Here is a 17,178-nt window from a genome sequence, read left to right as displayed (position 1 = left end):
CCAGCCAGACATTTTTGCTGAGCCCCAGCATTAATGATGCATCAGTGTTTCACTGATTCCCATTCTATTAAAAGAAGTTACAAGGCTGGCGTTCAGCACCAATGTCTCTGTTTCTTATATGTGTGGAATTTAAAGTGCCCATAACAGCAAGTGAGATTCCTATTTTTTTAAAAGATCCCTGTAACCGGTGGCTGATCCCATTACACATTCTCAGTCCCTTAATGTGTCACTTTCCCATGTGGATATGCTATCTGTCACCATTTGCCAGCCTGGGCCTGGGAGCGGAGTGCAATGGGGGAGGGAAATGAGCAAGCCCAACTTGCTGTGTGGACTCACACCTTGCCACATGTACATGCAGGGGCCTCAAATAGGTGTGCATGTGCCACACACACAAACACACACGGATTGCTTATTCCCCAGCAGACACCAATGATCACCCGAACGTGCATGTGACCACAAAGTTCATAACGGCGTCAGGACTGGTATAAATCTGGGAAAGCTAAAGGTTTTCAGTCTCATTGACAGAACAGACTGTAGAGCTGTGCCCTACAGTGAGGCCAGATGCTGTTAAATCCTGTTAACCTAAGTCATCAGGAACTAGGTTCCAAACAGAACAAAAAGGGTTCTTTCCTGGAAATGCATCCCTCCTTAGAAAAAAGTTTTAATTTCAGAACTCCTGCAACCCAATTGAATAGTGGAAGGGGAAGAATAATTTCCTCCATAAAATGAAAGAATGATGGTTTTAAATGCTGTTACAGCCTAGTCAAAATCCAGAGAGATGGAGAGAAATAGGATGGATGTCTTCACAAAAAAGCATTTCATCTTTAGGCCTCCAAACATAACTCTCCATAGGAATCACCAGGCACTTGGGCTTCAGTGGAACTACACTGTTTGGATATGTGCTGCATTTTTGTATGTAAGTAGGATGCAAATAAAAATACACAACACCAATAGAACAAGCAGGGTCTTTATTAGCCAAGGAATAGTTTTACAGCCATTGGTAATATGAATAGACTGATCTGCTGATTAAGTCCTGTTCCATCTATTTTTTCCCCTAAGAAAACTTCACTGTATTTGTTTTATTCTTCAGGACCTAGTTTGGATCTCATTTACTGATAAAGAAAAAATCATTTTGTAGAAATGTTGAACTAAGCCCACTTTCAGGTATATTAGTGATATAGAAAATACTGTATCAAAACCAAATAGTCGTGAAGACAGAGGTTGGTAAAAACATCTGTGCTGTTCTTTGTTCTTTAAAAACTGATGCTTCACCTTCAAATTATAGCAGAAAATGTCCCATATATCATATCACAACTAAAAAATGCTTGCTACCTCATAAGACAGTACTGCAAAATTTCCACTAATAACACTTGCACACAGATTAACATCTCCCAAGGTTGTGCACATTTATGTCCTATGAAAATTTGCATTTAATGGATAAAAAAACATTTATGAGATAATAGACCAAACACGTAAATAAATTATGTGTGTACAGTCAGTATCTGTATACAAATACCAGGCACACACTTAATTTCCAAAATCCAGTCCTGAAGTGTTGCTGGAATTGGAAGCATCAAGATAAGTTAGGCTATAAAATACTCAAGATCAGATTTTGACTGTTAATGAGTGAGGAAACTGAACCCAGTTTCAGTAAGCAGAGGAGCAGTTCCATATGTTTGACCTCGCCTTTCTCACTAGAACAAAGGCTTAGCAAGATCTAGCCAATTCTTTCTATATATACTATATATACTCATGCAATAATTTTCATGCAGTATGCCTGTTTTACTAATAAGTGAAAGCTATCACTGACTGTGTAGAGGATAATATGAAGCCAGCTGAGCATCCTCTGTCCAGATATTCCCATGTCCAAGTGTGATTAGCACTGTCTTGTCAAATTTAGCTCTAAGCCATTTGTGAACACCTTCTTTGTTTATAGTAGCACACTCAAATCTGCACAGACCTGTGTTTGCTCTTCTGTGTATCTTATTAACAGTGCATTACATTTCAAGATGTCATACTGCAGAAAGCCACAAAAGCACTTTTAATCAATTTAAACTAAAACAAGTGAATTACTTTCATTCTGAATAAATACTGCATTGTATACATTCTGAGAAAACAAAAGGCACAGAAAGGAGAATATAATTTTAATTAGATGATCCAAGAATGTATGAAGGGACTGCCTCTATCAGACTTCATGTTGAATTCAGAACTATGATTTCCACTACTATATGCAAAAACCCCATTTTACGTGTGTTCCATATCTCCCACTTGACCAGCTACTTTCTCAGTGGCTGTAAACAGCTCCTGCCACAGAGATTTTAGCATGGGTGGTTTAGTAACTTACCAATGTACTGTAACTTTTGCTCTGTGTGCAAACCAAAGAAGAAAAGACAGCTATTACAAAGAATTTTCTAGCCTTGGTTTAACAATTTCTAGCCTATATTTCAAGGTCAATGTGAAGAGAACAAAATGTTAGAGACTTTTTGTTTGGGTGGGTTTTTTGGTTGGTTTTTTTGTTTGTTTGTTTCTTTGTTTTGTTTTGTGATGTCAGTAATAAGAAATAACTATGCAAAGACAGATACTGTATTTTTCTCAATAACTAAGACTGCATTACTAAACTATAAAGCCAAGAGGAGTCATATAGTGTGAAAATATGCTGGGGAACAACAGCTGTTAGTCATTATTTTCTCCTTATCCTTTCAACACCTCTGTTTCAGTTTGCTCTCTAATGGGTAAATCACACTTTCTCCCTAGGGCGTTTTCTCATTTCAGGTAGGTATTAAAAAGAATCTTGAGATAATTAAGAATCATTGGCCAAAATCACCCCTGGGTTTGTTGGTTTTACTGTAGATGCTGAAACTAAATTTTTTACTTCTCAAACAGATAAAGCTGATGTTGTGTTCTTAGTCCTTCGTGATGAATGATGTTTCTGCTTTTCTTCTTTAGAAAATCCCCCTGCCCTCTATTTTATTTATTTATTTATTTATTTATTGTCTTACACAGCCTCTGCTATATTTCTCAAAAGAGAAATACCAACTACAAAAATTATTGCTCTCACTTCATTTAGGCAAAAGAAGAATCTACCATCAGACCGCTTTTAAACATCTGGTTTACACTTTACCTCATCAGACGAGCTTTCACAAGTAGCCGTTTGGAAACAGAGGAAAAATAGATACAATTTTGCTTATGATCAAACTCAGCTTATTGTAGAAATTACTTTGCCCTATTGTCTAAACTGTAAGGTAAGTATTTACTGGGAATTTTAGCCTTTTGTTCATTCAGATTTTAATTAATCTGACTCAAGACCACAGTGAAAATAAAGCGGGGAAAAAAAACCAACTACAAATATCACAGTGCAGCAAAAGTATTCTGGAAATGTTAGTCTTATAAACATTTGGCTCAACCTTAATGTCCTACTAAACTAGGTTTTTCACAATGTAATGCTTTTCCTTTGAATAACTTGTGAACTCATAATTACCAGTTTTTCCAATTGGTCAAATGCCAAAATCTTTGTAATACCAGAATACATCCACTGCTGAAGTTGGAATGTATCACAGCATGTGCAAGCTTAAATATATGCATTCTTCCATCTATTTCTCTTTCAAAGGAAGAGGTTTCTTTTCTTCAGAGAGGTGATGCACTCTACATCTGGTTTTGACTTAAAGATCTGAAAATATTCACCTGATTAAATTTCTACCCAGCTTCTAATATGTAGGATCCCATTCAGTGAAATGTGCCAAAGATATTGTGGAGAAGGTACAAGTAGCTTCCTCTTTGCAGCTATTTTTGGGCAGAGCTAAGGTAAGCACACTCCTTATGGCCACACTCATGAAAGCAAAATTTTGTTGCAGAGAGTAGAGTGCTTTGGTCGTTGTGGTACCTAAGAAATACTAGTAAATGACCTGGGTTTGAAGCCCTTCTCCAGCATCTAGGGCACCTCCAGCCCACCAGCCCTCTATGGCTTCCCCAGTATTATTACTGGTACTCCAGCTCCTATATACGACCACTCTGTTGTTTCCATCCCCCTCCCATGCATCAGTGATGTAACCTCGGAAAGAAAAGGGGACGGAGGGAGGATAAGAAAAATGAAAATAGACATAATAATAAACTGTTGGTACCAGGTAACATGGAAACGGTACAAGTCTGGCATGAAACCTCCTGCATGTAGTAGCAGTTATCTCATGCTGGCAGCGAATGAAGGAGCGGGACCACATGAATAAGAATAAAGGACATCAGGTTTGCTTGGTCAAAATACAACATATAAAACACAAAATCAAAAAACAAACACCAAACCTGACCCAGTGTACGTGGGCGCACACTAAGAAAGCAATGGTATCGTAGGGGGAGCATGTCACGGTGTGTGTTGGGGGGTGACGCGGTGTTAAGCATCATTTTCTCCACCCTCCAGGGTGAGACTCTTCTGTCCGTGCCAGCGGACCCCGCGTGGGCGCCTCGGGAAGCGCTCCCGTTCCCACGGCTCCCGCCGGCTCGGACGCGAGGAGCAGCGGCGGTACCGGTACCAGCACCCTCGCGGGCCGCGGTGCCCGGAGGCGCGGAGCCGCTGGTTCTCCGTTCCGCCCTCACTCCCTCCCTTCCTCCCCACAAGCGTTGCTTCGCCGCTCGGGGCGGTATATAAACAGGGTTTTAAAGACAAAAGGCCGTGCCGGCGGCTGCTTGACACTGAACAACGGGGCGGGAGAGCGAACCGGACCCTTCCCCCGTGCTGCTCTCCTCCCGCTCTGTTCCCACAGGGGCTCGCCACTCCCGCGAGCATCAGCCATGTGTCTGCTCAAGTGCGATTAACACCGACTTGCGAAACCCCCCTCCCTCCCTCCCTACACTCCCCCCCGGGCCATTTGGAGCATGCACGTGCCCGCGCCCCGTGTTTACACAGCGGCGCCTTCGAGCGGAGCCTTTTTGTGGATGGCGCTGGCAAATGAGCTGGGGGAGGTGGGCTCCGCCGCCGGCTATAAAACCCTCCAGGCCAGGAGCGAACAGGGCCAGGCGAGCAGCCATGCACGGGCAGAGGATGGGCGCTGGCTGCGGGACGGGGTGCGCCTGTATCTGCCCATCCCCAGCAGCGCTGTCCCCACAGGGATGCTCGCCTCTTGCAGCCTCGGCCCTCTGCAGGGCGCGGACTAGCTCAGCCCTAACGATCCTACCCTTGTCCCGCAGCTCTACGCCTTTCTGGAGGCCTTGGGTGGCCGCGCCGGGCGAGGCGGTAAGACGGAGCGGTACCGACACCGATTCCGCCGCGGTGAGTGGGGCACGAGGGGGGGGGTCCGGTAGAAGCGTTTATGGAGTTCTGGCGGGGCCCCCCGAGGGCTGGTGCCGTGCTGTGCCGGTGGGCTGATCTCTGCTCTCTCCCCGGCAGCCACACCGCCTCTGCGGGCTGGCGGAAGCCTCCCGAAAGCTGGCGCAGTACACGCATCCCGTCAGGTAAGTGGATGTCCTGACCTGCCGCGGGTTCTTGCGGGGCAGCACCGGGGCCCGCTGTACGGCGCTGCGGGGAAAGAGGGGAGAGTTCCTTAATCGGGAGTGTGTTACTGGGCTGATCGAGCGGCTCCCCGCCCCTTTTGTTCCCACCCATGCATTTATGTAGAGATTGTTCGGAGTGATTTAGCCATCCAAGTGCTCACGGATTGACAGGCCTTTGAGTGAATCACTGTCAGCGCTTGTGGGTTTACCAGCAATTTAAGATGCAGGCATGCTGCTGCGGTGTGACTTAGACATGTTGCACAGTTATGTTTGGTTTTAGGGTTTGTTTTGATGTGCGGTGGCACACTTGGCTGAAGCACCTTGCTACTCATTCCTGTGCTCAGAACTAAAAAACCTAGGTGGGGTAGTTTGCTGTGCAATCCTGCCGGTGCAAGGAAGCAGGTGCAGGTATGGGAAAGAGTGGCAGGATGATAGGATATGGACTGACTAAGCCAGCACTCATGAGATATTCATGTAATTACAGCTATAATGAGGAAGGTAGTAGCAATATCTGAACTGTCAATTCTGTATTCAGAAGTACCAGTAGGTGTTGCAAGGTGCTGAAAGTAATTGCAGAAATATTTATTCCAGGCAAGATGCAGCTTTCTCCCAAATCTAGGCTCTGATCCTTTAAATACTGAGGCACAGACCTTGACTTCACTGTGACTGCTCTGGGGCTTGGGGATGAGTAAATGCTGAAGGGAACACAGGGAATGGAGCCATGATATAAAGCAAGTGTCAGTTACCTTGTGTCTCGAAGCTACGTTCTGTTAAACAGTAGCCTAGAAAGCACTTTTTGTAATTGCTATAAAACTGTCTAGTTCTTTTTCTTAACATAAACATTGTATCATAAGCAACATGTAGTCAGCATTTTATTATGTAGCCATGTGCGGGTCTCTTAGCACTTGGGACTTGTCTGTTTCTTTCAGCTATTTCCAAACTGTAAGCAAAAGAGCATCAAAATAGCAATGCTAATTGAAAAGGAACTGGAACTGTGGAGTACATTAATTGCAATACATTAAAGGTTGAGCTGATAGCCCTTGGTAATCATGGTATTATCAGCAATTTTATGTTAATTTCTGGATACAACACAGATGATATTAAAAAATCTAGACCTGAGGGGCATCTTCCATGAGGAGTCTGTTGGTTCACAGAATGATTCTTCTTGAAAAGAGGGGTGATCCTCCTAGACCTTCATCATTCCTTTCACTTTGAGATTTGTCTCACACCACTGTAAGCACCTGGGTTGAGACCTTCAGTAACAAAGCTCCTAATTTAATCCAAATATACTGGGGACCTATTTTGACACCTGTTATATTCCCTAGGAATAGTTCCAGCGAGGGCAGTACTGCTTGGATCAGATCCCCAGGTAACACTGGAGTGGGAAGTTTCAGATGCAGTGGATCTTGGGGTTTACAGCAGATTTGCTGTGGAAACAACACTTTAAGTGCATCTTTATCTCTTCAGACAAAAATACAGAATCTGGGGAATTTCTATTTAAATGTAGAAAGCAGTTTAGCATGTGAAGGAAAAACTCTGTAGGATGCTTAACAGAATTTCACTTTGTTGTCTGTCAGCCTCCAAGTAGAATATGCAATAACAACAAGCAAACATACTGTGTTCTTGTTTCAGACTATTTTGGCCCAAATCAAGGTGCTACGATTACTTATATCAGGAAGCCGAAGCACTTCTGAAAAACTTTCCAGTTCAAGCTACAATTTCTTTTTATGAAGACTCAGATAGTGAAGATGATGAACAGGAGCAAGATTCAAGAACAGCATCAGATTGCTGACTTCAGGAAAGGCCAACAGAACTTCTAAGACTTAATTTAAACCTAATATAAAAATGTATTATAGTATTTTTAAAGATAATTTATTTGTAAGTTATTCTTAATAAAACTGAAATGTCTTGTAATTTTATCTGAAACTTTTTTCTTTGTTCTATTCCTGTTATGTTTTAGGTAGGGAAGGTGTTGATTAGTATTTTTATCTGAGGTCCTATATTTTGTAGACATCAATTGTAGAAGCACAGAAGGAAGCCGTGCTTTAAGGGGCTCAAAGGTTATGTGACTTCCTCAAAGTCTGAGGACACTGAGCATTTTCATAGTGATTTAGTAGGCTCCCTGTGGAAGCATGTCAAGGAATCATTGGATTAAGTACTCTTAATCAGTCATGCTGTTACAATGGAGTTTCAAACATGGAAAAGAGAAATATCTCTTTCCTGGTTGGAGAGAAGGGTGCAACTGCTACTCTAGTTTTTGCTTTTAAGGCAACCCCCTTCTTTAAGTTACTCGTGCTGTCATGTACACGAGCTATATTGTTATATGGAAATACAGTGTGAAACTGTACTGATCTCTGCTTTAGTCTGTAAAGCAGAGATCAAGAAATGTCTAGTGTGAGCTGTTTTGATTGAGCTTGGCTATGGTAACTGAAGCAACAAAAAAGCCAAAACTTCTATTCCACTGCCAGCACATGTACTTGAAGCTGCCCGTGTGTGTGCTGCTGCAGGCAGGGCTGGCTCGGCGTGCCAACACCATCCCTGCAAAGCTTGCCCCGTCGTATCTGGGGGGCCTGGACATTAAACCGACTTGAGTGCGACGCACGACGAACTCCCCAGGGGAGACAAGGAGGTGTACGAGATACGCAGACCCCTCTCCTCGCACCTGCACCGCCCCGTCCTGCGGTGGCAACCCCCAGGCCCCGCGGTGGCAGCGAGGAATGATCAATGCCAGGCGATCTCATCCTATCAGCCCAGACCCCGGCAGCGAGAAGACTCTCCGCCCCCAAAGCCACTAGCGCGCCTCAACCCCGCCCAGGCCCGCGCCCCGCCCATCCCGCGCCTGCGCCCTGCGCTGGAGCGCTCATCCCGCCCCCCTGCCCTCCGGGGCGCAGGCCGCAGCTCGGCCGGCAGCATGTTGAATGTGCCGCCGCAGGCTTTCCCTGCGCCCAGCTCCCAACAGCGGGCGGCAGCAGGCGGCCGCGCTAAGGTAGGTGCAGCTCGGCCGCCGTCGCGGGGCTAGGAGTCAATCGCAGCCGGCGCTGGGGCCTTCCCCGGCACCGCGGCGCAGAGCCCTGTACCGCTGCTTCTTGCCCGGGCCGTGGGGCTGCGGTGACCGACGCTTTGGTGGGGGTTGGAGGGCCCGGTGAGGCCGGTGTTTTGCCCGCTGCGTTTCTGCCGGCTGCCTCGGCTGAGCTTCCCTCTCGGCGGAGCTGCTGGGGCTTGCCGGTCGACTCCCGGTTCCGGCTAGGGCGGGGTTGCGGCTGGCTGCGTTCCTCCAGAGGTCTCCTACTCCAGCAGCTGCTGAGGGAACCTAGCGGCTGTGGCAGAGCCCCTGGGCTGGGCTGCTTCGCCGAAAAATGCTTCGTACTTCTCGTTTTCGAAGGTGGTGGTGATAATGCTTCCTGCTCTGTCTTCTCAGCCCGTCTTCAGTTCCTCCTGTGCGGATATGGAGACTTTCAGCTTACTCTGAAGACGGGGTGGTTTGGGGGGCTCTTGGTGTCTGTAGATGTGAGGTTTGGAAAGCAAACTCTGACTAAAGTACCATCAAGTGATGTGGGTCTATGTGCTCTTTAGTTTTCTTGCTTCTGGTTTTGCTGCGGTTTTGTAAGACCACAATTCTCTAACCCTGTTCCGTGCTGTTAAAGAGCTCGAATCAAAGGGGTTCCCGCTCTGTGGTGGTGTTGAAAAGGAAGGTGCTAGACACTCTGAAGATCTTGCTCTGTCTTTCTGGGCACACCATGGCTATTGCATCCCTGGTAGGCTGGAAGAGTTTGGTCCCACCTTTTTCTGGGTGAGATTTCCATTTGCTATAGGGCTTGCAGAAAGTCTTTATGAATGCTGTGAAGGTGAACTTTCCTACCTTGCCCTACTTGGCCATGATTTTCAAATCTCTCTTCTTTGTTGCTGGTAAGTTTCCGGGCTGTATCTCAAGTGATGCTGGTAAAAGCTTTTTAGCACCACGGGAGGACTTGGTATCTGCATTTTGCTTTGTGAAGAGTCGTCTAAATGTTTGTTCATATTCAATAATTCCCTTGTCTGGGTTACCAGATAGGATGCTTCCTTAAGCACCCTTACTGCTGAGCAGGGCTCCCAAATATCAGTCAAGAATGCAGGTTGTGTTATTTCTTGTTTTGTTTGAGTCATCCTAGGGAGTTTAGAAAAGTGTTTTGAATGGCTCTTTTTTCCTTTAGAGTTTAACAGTGTTTGTATGTTTGTTATTTTTCAGGTACCTTTAAAGCCAGGAAGGAGTCTTATGGATTGGATTCGACTAACTAAAAGTGGGAAAGACATGACTGGTTTAAAAGGGAGACTAATTGAAGTGACTGAAGATGAGCTTGCTAAGCACAACAAAAAAGAAGACTGCTGGATATGTATAAGAGGTTGGTTGCTGTGATGTTCCTTCCGTGTTTTTTGCCTAAGTTTTCTCTTCTATACGTAAAAAAAAAAAAAGGAGCAACAAAAACCAACGAAAACCACTCCTCGAAACAAACTATGCACCTTCTGTGCCTGAGCAGGGTGTAATTTTGGCATAATTGAACAGGGCTTCGATCAAGTTAAGAGATTTCGTGCCCCAAAGATTTTCTTGCTTTCAAGCCTTTCTTAAGAAGTCTTCCAAATGAGCATATTTTATGCTTGTTTTATATATGGAATCATAGAATCACACAATAGTTAGGATTGGAAAGGACCTTAAGATCATGAAGTTCCAACCCCCCTGCCATGGGCAGGAATACCTCACGCTAAACCATGTCACCCAAGGCTCTGTCCAACCTGGCCTTGAATACCACCAGGGATGGATCATTCACAACTTCCTTGGGCAACCTATTCCAGTACCTCACCACCCTTACAGTAAATAACTTCCCTGTATATAACCTGAACTTCCCCTGTTTCAAGTTGTAACCCATTACCCCTTGCCCTGTCACTACAGTACCTAGTGAAGAGTCCCTCCCCAGCATCCTTATAGGCCCCAAATATGCATATGAAAATAAGAAAATACAAGATACAAGGTAATGCCTCAAATAACAAGGGCTTAGCAAAAATAAGGCATTGAAAATGCTGACACTTATCAGTTTATTATCCTTAATAGCTGACTGTTTTTAGTGATTGCTTTAAGGCATCTAGATAAAAATACTAAAAATATTGCTTAGACCTGTGGAATGGTCTTTGGGAAAAAAATGTGCAAGCCTGTATAAATCTCCATAAAACTGAGTAGGGCAAATGAGAGTTGTAACATGGAACAATCATAATCTTTATCTAGCGATCAAACATCTGTGGCAAATAAGCCATTCTGTTTATGTGCTATTTTCATGAAATTTCAGCTCAAAACTTTGGAGCAATAGCTATAGCTAGGTATTTTCAGTGCTGAAAATGAAGTACCTAGTTGTCTTGCAGAAAGGAATGAAATACTTCCTCTCCTGTTAATTGGTTTAGAGGCTAAAATACATCAATATCACCTTATATATGTTATAACAACACTTCTACAAAGGTAGATTATTAACACTTGAGTAGCTGATGTGATATTTCTGTAGGAGGAGTGGTTCGTTAATTGTAACTTTGTTCTGGTAAGGAACAGCAATTGGTATTTGTCATAATGTCATCTCTGAACTCCAGCAAAAGGAAGTTCAGTATCTCTATGAGGGTGACTGTAGGAATTTTTTACATTAAAAGGAATAAGAGAGCAAGGGTAAAATGTCATTCAGTACTGGCTTTTGAACAAAATAATAGGATTGTTAATGCTTTGTGTGCTCTTGCACTTGCTAGCAAAACTATAGTTAAAAGAGGAGAGCTTATTTACTGTGGAGGTCTGTTCATTTTTTTCACTCCAAAAGGGACATCTACTGAATACAAAATCATTGCTTAAAAACTTTTCTGTTTTGGTTTTAATCTCTTATTTCCCCTTGACTGCATCTCTGATAGTGGTTTTACAAGAACTCCATCATGCTGCTGTTGTTATCTGTCTTTAGATTTTTCCATCTCTGCTTTTTCTTTGCTGACAGACTAATGAAAAGAAAAAGCATAACTGAGAATCCTGGTAGATTATCTGTAGACCTGATATATGGGCAGGTAGCAATATAACACCATTGTGGAAAAGCTAAATGAAGTCTTTGCAATGGTACTTAGACTGTGTATCTATTAGGACAGAAATTGATGAGAGGTGAAGTAAAAGAAGAGCTAACTTCGTTCAAAACCCTGGTATGATGATCACCAAATAGTGCTGTCATATAGGACACAGTTTTATATATGTAAGTGGGATGTCAGGGCAGTTAAAGTGTGAAGGGTATATAAATGAGATTTCTTTTGCTCGTGCAAGTTTGATTGTAAATTGATTAACTGACTAACAGTCAGGAAGTCGTTAACAATGTTGTTACTTTTTAGTGTGTGCAGTAATTAGTGCTGCCCGCATGATGGCGTAGTGAATACATCCATCAGAAGGTCTGCTCAGTAAAACATGCAGAGATCTTTCCTTTGTTGTCTGGCATCGCTGTTATTACCAACTAGGATTCTCCCAAGTGTGCCTTCCCCAAGCCCAGTGCTGAATGCTTACCTCTCCTTCCAAAGTAATTAATGTACACTTCTTAATGTGTTAAAAGTTTCTTATGAAAGCACTGGCACAGTTCCACTTCTGGTAGCTTCCTATTTTGGTAATGTGTAAGTCTTTAAATATTATGCTAGTTAGGTGTGCAATAGTCCTGTTAACACCAACATGTCTGCAGTTAAATCTGTTTACAGCTGCATTCTCCAGGCTCTAATTACTCTGGTTGCATAGCAACAATAATTAGATTTCATTATTTCAGACCTGTGAAGAGGCATTGTTTTATCTTCCTGGAAATCCTGAGACTCATGCAGAAAGAATTCTGAGCCCTTTTGCTGGGTCAAATTTGGTACCAGAGTTACAAGCCTTTAATGAGCATAGACTGTCTTAAGTTCTTTTATGTTGCTGAATCTGAAGAATTGAAGTTTTGTTGCTGATGGTAGCAGTTTGTCCTTATGGGGGACAGTTCATTCCTGTAGGAATTTTATTCCATAGGTGAATACAAAAGTGTACAAAAACAACTATGATAGCACTTCAGGGGTAACTTAATTGGAAGGGAGAGTGAAAACAGTTCTGTGCACTAACAGGCTTAACTTTATGTCTTTGTTTAAATCAGTCTCTGGTCCTAGCTACCCCCTAGCTAGCATATACCATATTCACCTTCAAGGTTAAAGCCTTAACCCTGCAGGTTTCTTCATATGTTCACTGGGACAAAGTGGCATGGCATTGTAGGATTGGCATCTCCATGTAGGAACATCTGTCTTGTTCTCTATACCATTGTGTTTTGTGAAGTCATACTGTTTGTTGCAGCTGTTTACTATTTGCCATTACACTGTTTAATATACATTAACTTTTCACTGGTTTTAGAGATAGGAGTGGTTGTAGAGCTTGTGGAAATGCTGCTTACGTGTTTCTATATTTCATTTTCTTCAGGATTTGTATATAATGTCACACCATATATGGAATATCATCCTGGTGGTGAGGATGAACTAATGAAAGCGGCAGGAACTGATGGTACAGATCTCTTTGACCAGGTGAGAACTGGCAGCAAATGACACTTGCTCATTGCAAGGTATTTTGAAAAAATTCATGTTTTCTGATTAATTTTAGGACATTCCAGTGGAAATGGTGATTTGAACTTTTTCACGTCTAAGAAAAGGCAGTGAGTTCTTGCTCAGAATGGCACTTCTTTACTGAAAGAAGCATACTAGAAGACAGTAATCAAGATGTCACTTTGTTGTTGAAATGCTGCTTCAATTTGACCATTTTATTATTTTTTAGGAGAGATAACAATAAAGTAGCAATAACCTGAGATACCACCTTCTTAATAAGTCACTACAACAACTGATGCTGTTGTTTGAGAGGCATTTTCTTCTCAGAAGTTTAATTTCTTGAAAAAATGCTTGTAGTATTCTTTTACCCATTAATTTACCCCCTGCATTATCAGGGAGTCAAGTACTACTGAATAAAAATGCTGGGGCTGCTATTATCTGACAGTGAAGAAATCATAAGGTGTCAGTTGGGCTCCTTCGCTTCTCTAAGTGTTTTTTAAAGACTTGGAAAAGAAAGGGTCTGCAGAATGGATGTGTTTTCTGTAAGAAATAGCTTGCAAACCTGGTGCTGTAAAAGGTGATTCACTGAGTTGATATTTTTTAGAAATAGATTCTTTGAGTCTCCTTGGCTCACAAGGTTTATCTGAGAAACTGGGAAAGGGCAGAAAAGAAACCTCCTCTGGTTTTGAACAGGAAATCTGTTGCCTCTTTACAATTGGCGTATTACAGTATGTTATGCCCTTATTTGCAAAATGTTTTTAACAGTGAATGTAAATAAAGATGTGATGATGTTTTAGCTTTAAATTTATCTTTGGTTAATCCTTTCGCAAATGCAGTGTTGGATTTGGGCATAATTCTCTGATTTCCAGAAATTTGGAGTTTCTCTCCTTAAAGTTGATGTAGAATCAAGTTGTGGCCTGGAATTCTGTAGCTGGATCATTGGATGATACACTCCCAAACAGGAGTCTTCGCCTCAGGCACATTTGGGGAAGCCCATCAAGTTGTTACTAAGTTCAGATACATACTTGATACATTTTTTTTTTTTATCCGGAGTGGAAAGCAGTGTTTAGATACTTAAAATGTGCTGTTCACATTTTTTGTTTCTGGCCAATATCTTTTCTGTTCTGGAGGCGTTTATTATTACCCCCTCTGCTTTAGTGTTCTGTGTCTGTCGGATACGGATGCTTTTAAGGGTTTGGTAGGTTGCTAGTGTTTCTCAAATTTCTGGAAACATTAAGTATAATTCAAAGTCCTTCATTTCTCTGTTATCTCTATGTAAGGAAACTATAGTGTGTGGATGGGATTTTTTTATCTCTTTAGCTTGTCCAGTTTAATGTTTTTATTTATAAAATCTCTAGATCCATTCAATTTTTTCATGCAGCACTTTGTTTCCTTTTCTCGTGATGTTGGCCTGAATGCCTTATCAGAATTGTCTTTTCTGCCATCCATTTCCTCTGCAAGTCCTTCAGTTCTGGTCTGTAAAGCTGCTGCTTTTTCTTCACTTTACTTGACTTTCTAAAATAGGTGATTTCCAAATAATTCAATCATAGTAAGACAGAAACAAACGGAAGTACGCCAACTTGGTAGGCGATGTTTGTGTGCCTAAACTACTGTTAATCATGTTTGTTACCTTCATCCCTTTTCCCTTACCTCTTCCTGTGCATCTAAACAAATCTAATTACCTTTGTAGTAAAGACAAGGTCTTTATTCTGTTAATTGCATAGCACACATCTTAAGAGTGCTTTTCTGAAATATTTTCTGTAGTTCAAGGTTATGATATTGAGATACTGCAAAACATAAAATGATTAAACTATCTACTTGTTTCACTTAATTACATGTTATCTGTAATAGAAGTGAAAATAAGTACTAAGCAACATAATAATGAATCTTTAAAAAAAAAAAACACCACAAACCACTGCTAAATGAATTACATCAGCCACTGTGAAAAAATTAATCTTTCTATTTTCCTATTTCAGTGCTTAGAACACATAGTAACAATGACAGATTTTATGAAAACATATTTTGTTACTATAGGTTCATCGCTGGGTCAATTATGAATCGATGCTGAAGGAATGTCTTGTTGGGAGAATGGCTGTCAAGCCTATTGCTGCCCCAAAAGGTGAGGTTTTTAAGAATGCAGTAATGTCTACTATGCTGTATTAAAAAATTATCTGGAAATTGCAAGGAATCCTAAGTCATCATATTTAGAAGGAGAGTCTATTCTGGCATAGAGATGAAGGCTGTTGCAAATACTCAGTCTTTTTACAGCAGGTACCTGAAGATGAATCTGGTTTATGCATGAAGACTTTAAGTAATGGACTGCTGCATTTTTTCTTTTGTTTTTAGTCATCAGAAAATAGACGTGTATGTGTTCTGTGCACATATATATATATATATGTATATATATATATATAAATTGTTGGGGGGGTTTCTCCCACATCTCTATTTCTCCTGATCCCTGTGGGCAAGCTGTCATACCTCTCTTAGCTTGAAATAAAGTTAGTATTGTCAGTCTAGTGATTTCAGGGGCAGACATGTGTCTGGCAAGTTGCATATATATTGAGATATTTGAATACGCTTTATGAACAGTTATCCTTTCTGGAATACTTTATTTCGTTCTTTAGTTTGAATTTAGTTGGAGAAGATATTGCTGATACAACAGACTCCTCTGAGCCAGGACAGCAAGAGATTTAGTATATTGTCTAAAATGCCTATGAGGGTTTCCAGAGAGTTTAATCTTCAGTATTTGTTTCAGTTTGTAGGCCACAGCAAAAAATTTCTTATAGATAGGAAGTAGACTCTGTTACGGAGTATTGACCCTTAGCACAACTGCAGGGAAAACCTGAAGAAATTAATAGTTGCAGCTCTTCTCAAATTCAGTGGCATCTTTTAGTTCACAAGTTCATCATCTCTTGTAGCTCTTAAGCTTCTGGCAAGGTGCACCGCATACCTCCTTATCACTTATATCACATTGCCTAACAGGTTGAATTTGGCCTGTACATGAAGCAGAATAATATTTTACATCTCTGTGTTGCTGGGTAGCTATTTTCAGTGTGGAGCTTTTGGGGTGAATGCACCAAAGTATGAAGAAACCTCAAAAATGTAACTGCTTAATGGAGTAGAGGTGTTACAGATAAATTATTGCTACTTTGTCAGCTAAGTTAGAAATTTAAAAGTAAACCTGACTTTTGCAACTAGAAGGTATTCTTGAGACATGTCTTTGCTCCTGCCAGCTATGACAGTCCGTTTTCTGATGCATACTTTTTTGGCTTTCCTCCACAGTAGGACTCTTCTATCTATTTTGCTGGAGCAAAGTTTGCAGGATAAAAGTTGCCAACTCCATAAAACCAGTTCTGTTGCATGTGTCTCTTAGCCATTTCAGGCTTAAAAAAAATGTAATTTCAGTAAGAATCAACCGGATTAGACTGGATTTGATAAATTCTTCACTATAAAATTCTCAAAGTTGACTTTGAGGTGAAAAGCATGATTAACTAACTTCACTGTCAGACAGCAATAATTGTAGTCTTGCATCCTTCCAGATTTTGCATTTGAGAACAGAATAATACTAAGTAAGGTGCATGTTTTTTAATGTAGAATTAAGTGGGCTCATAAATATCAAGGAAAGACAGGACTTCAAATTATGGACTACAGTGGTGGGGTTTTTTTGTGACAGAAGCTGAGTTTTTGGCATTAGGCAAGCATTGGTACTTGCTGTTTGGTACAGTCTCAATACAGTGCAGGTAGGGCATATATAGGTTTGTTGGGGCATTTCTGGAAGATTCGTGGTTTGACTTAGTTTTTCTTCCTGTGTTCTGGTGTATCTTTGAAAGATGGTACAATTATTTGGTCATCAAACTGTATAAGGAAGCTGTTGTCCTTGCATACTCTCGTTTGTTATTTCTTTAGGAAAGAAGAGTCTTTTAAAAATGCTGGTTATAAGTGATGTTTTGTCAACTTGTATATTGGGAATGCTGCTTAATGGTATGGTAATGGCTAATAGGAAATTCTGAAGTGTCCCTTCACTTCCCCGAAGTGTCATGGTGGATCTGTGCATTGAAACACGTAGTGTTTATTCTTCCTAAGAAGACCAGTGCAGTAACCAGAGCAGTCCTCAGGCAT

The 17,178-nt window shown here is 41.7% G+C and overlaps 2 protein-coding genes across 4 annotated transcripts in view; both read left to right on the top strand.

Moving 5' to 3' along the window:
• The first annotated feature begins 4,639 nt into the window (after positions 1 to 4,639).
• RIPPLY2 (ripply transcriptional repressor 2) lies at positions 4,640 to 7,397 on the top strand. Of its 2 annotated transcripts, none has more exons than XM_061358430.1 (3): positions 4,640 to 5,257; positions 5,375 to 5,439; positions 7,111 to 7,397. In XM_061358430.1, the coding sequence occupies exons 1-3, from the start codon at positions 4,937 to 4,939 to the stop codon at positions 7,268 to 7,270; spliced, it is 546 nt and encodes a 181-aa protein (XP_061214414.1). In that variant the 5' UTR covers positions 4,640 to 4,936; the 3' UTR covers positions 7,271 to 7,397. The 2 variants fall into 2 exon arrangements, with proteins under 2 accessions (XP_061214414.1, XP_061214415.1); XM_061358431.1 differs by having other exon boundaries at positions 4,652 to 5,221.
• Positions 7,398 to 8,325: 928 nt separating this feature from the next.
• The window catches only part of LOC133214904 (cytochrome b5 reductase 4), a 44,502-nt gene continuing 35,649 nt past the window's right edge, over positions 8,326 to 17,178 (top strand). Inside the window, exons 1-4 of one of the 2 annotated variants that reach the window (XM_061358320.1) lie at positions 8,326 to 8,464; positions 9,704 to 9,857; positions 12,941 to 13,041; positions 15,094 to 15,178. In XM_061358320.1, coding sequence (XP_061214304.1) covers positions 8,390 to 8,464; positions 9,704 to 9,857; positions 12,941 to 13,041; positions 15,094 to 15,178 — 415 coding nt within the window. In that variant the 5' untranslated portion in view covers positions 8,326 to 8,389. The remainder of the gene's footprint in view (positions 8,465 to 9,703; positions 9,858 to 12,940; positions 13,042 to 15,093; positions 15,179 to 17,178) is intronic. The other variant, XM_061358321.1, reaches the window with a different exon arrangement.

The sequence above is a fragment of the Neopsephotus bourkii genome, unplaced genomic scaffold (genome assembly GCF_033783945.1).
Source record: "Neopsephotus bourkii isolate Nb327-2 ecotype Australia unplaced genomic scaffold, CSIRO-AGI_Nbou_v1 NB_941, whole genome shotgun sequence".
Lineage (NCBI taxonomy): Eukaryota > Metazoa > Chordata > Aves > Psittaciformes > Psittacidae > Neopsephotus > Neopsephotus bourkii.
The sequence above is the reverse complement of the archived record's forward strand: the minus strand, read 5'-3'. Positions and strand labels throughout refer to the sequence as shown.

Bases quoted from the DNA above. Each gene is read 5' to 3' on its own strand.
- RIPPLY2 (XM_061358430.1), top strand. From the start codon at position 4,937: ATGAGCTGGGGGAGGTGGGCTCCGCCGCCGGCTATAAAACCCTCCAGG. The intron at 5,258-5,374 runs GTGAGTGGGGCA...TCTCCCCGGCAG, and splicing joins CCGACACCGATTCCGCCGCG to CCACACCGCCTCTGCGGGCT. The intron at 5,440-7,110 runs GTAAGTGGATGT...TTCTTGTTTCAG, and splicing joins CAGTACACGCATCCCGTCAG to ACTATTTTGGCCCAAATCAA.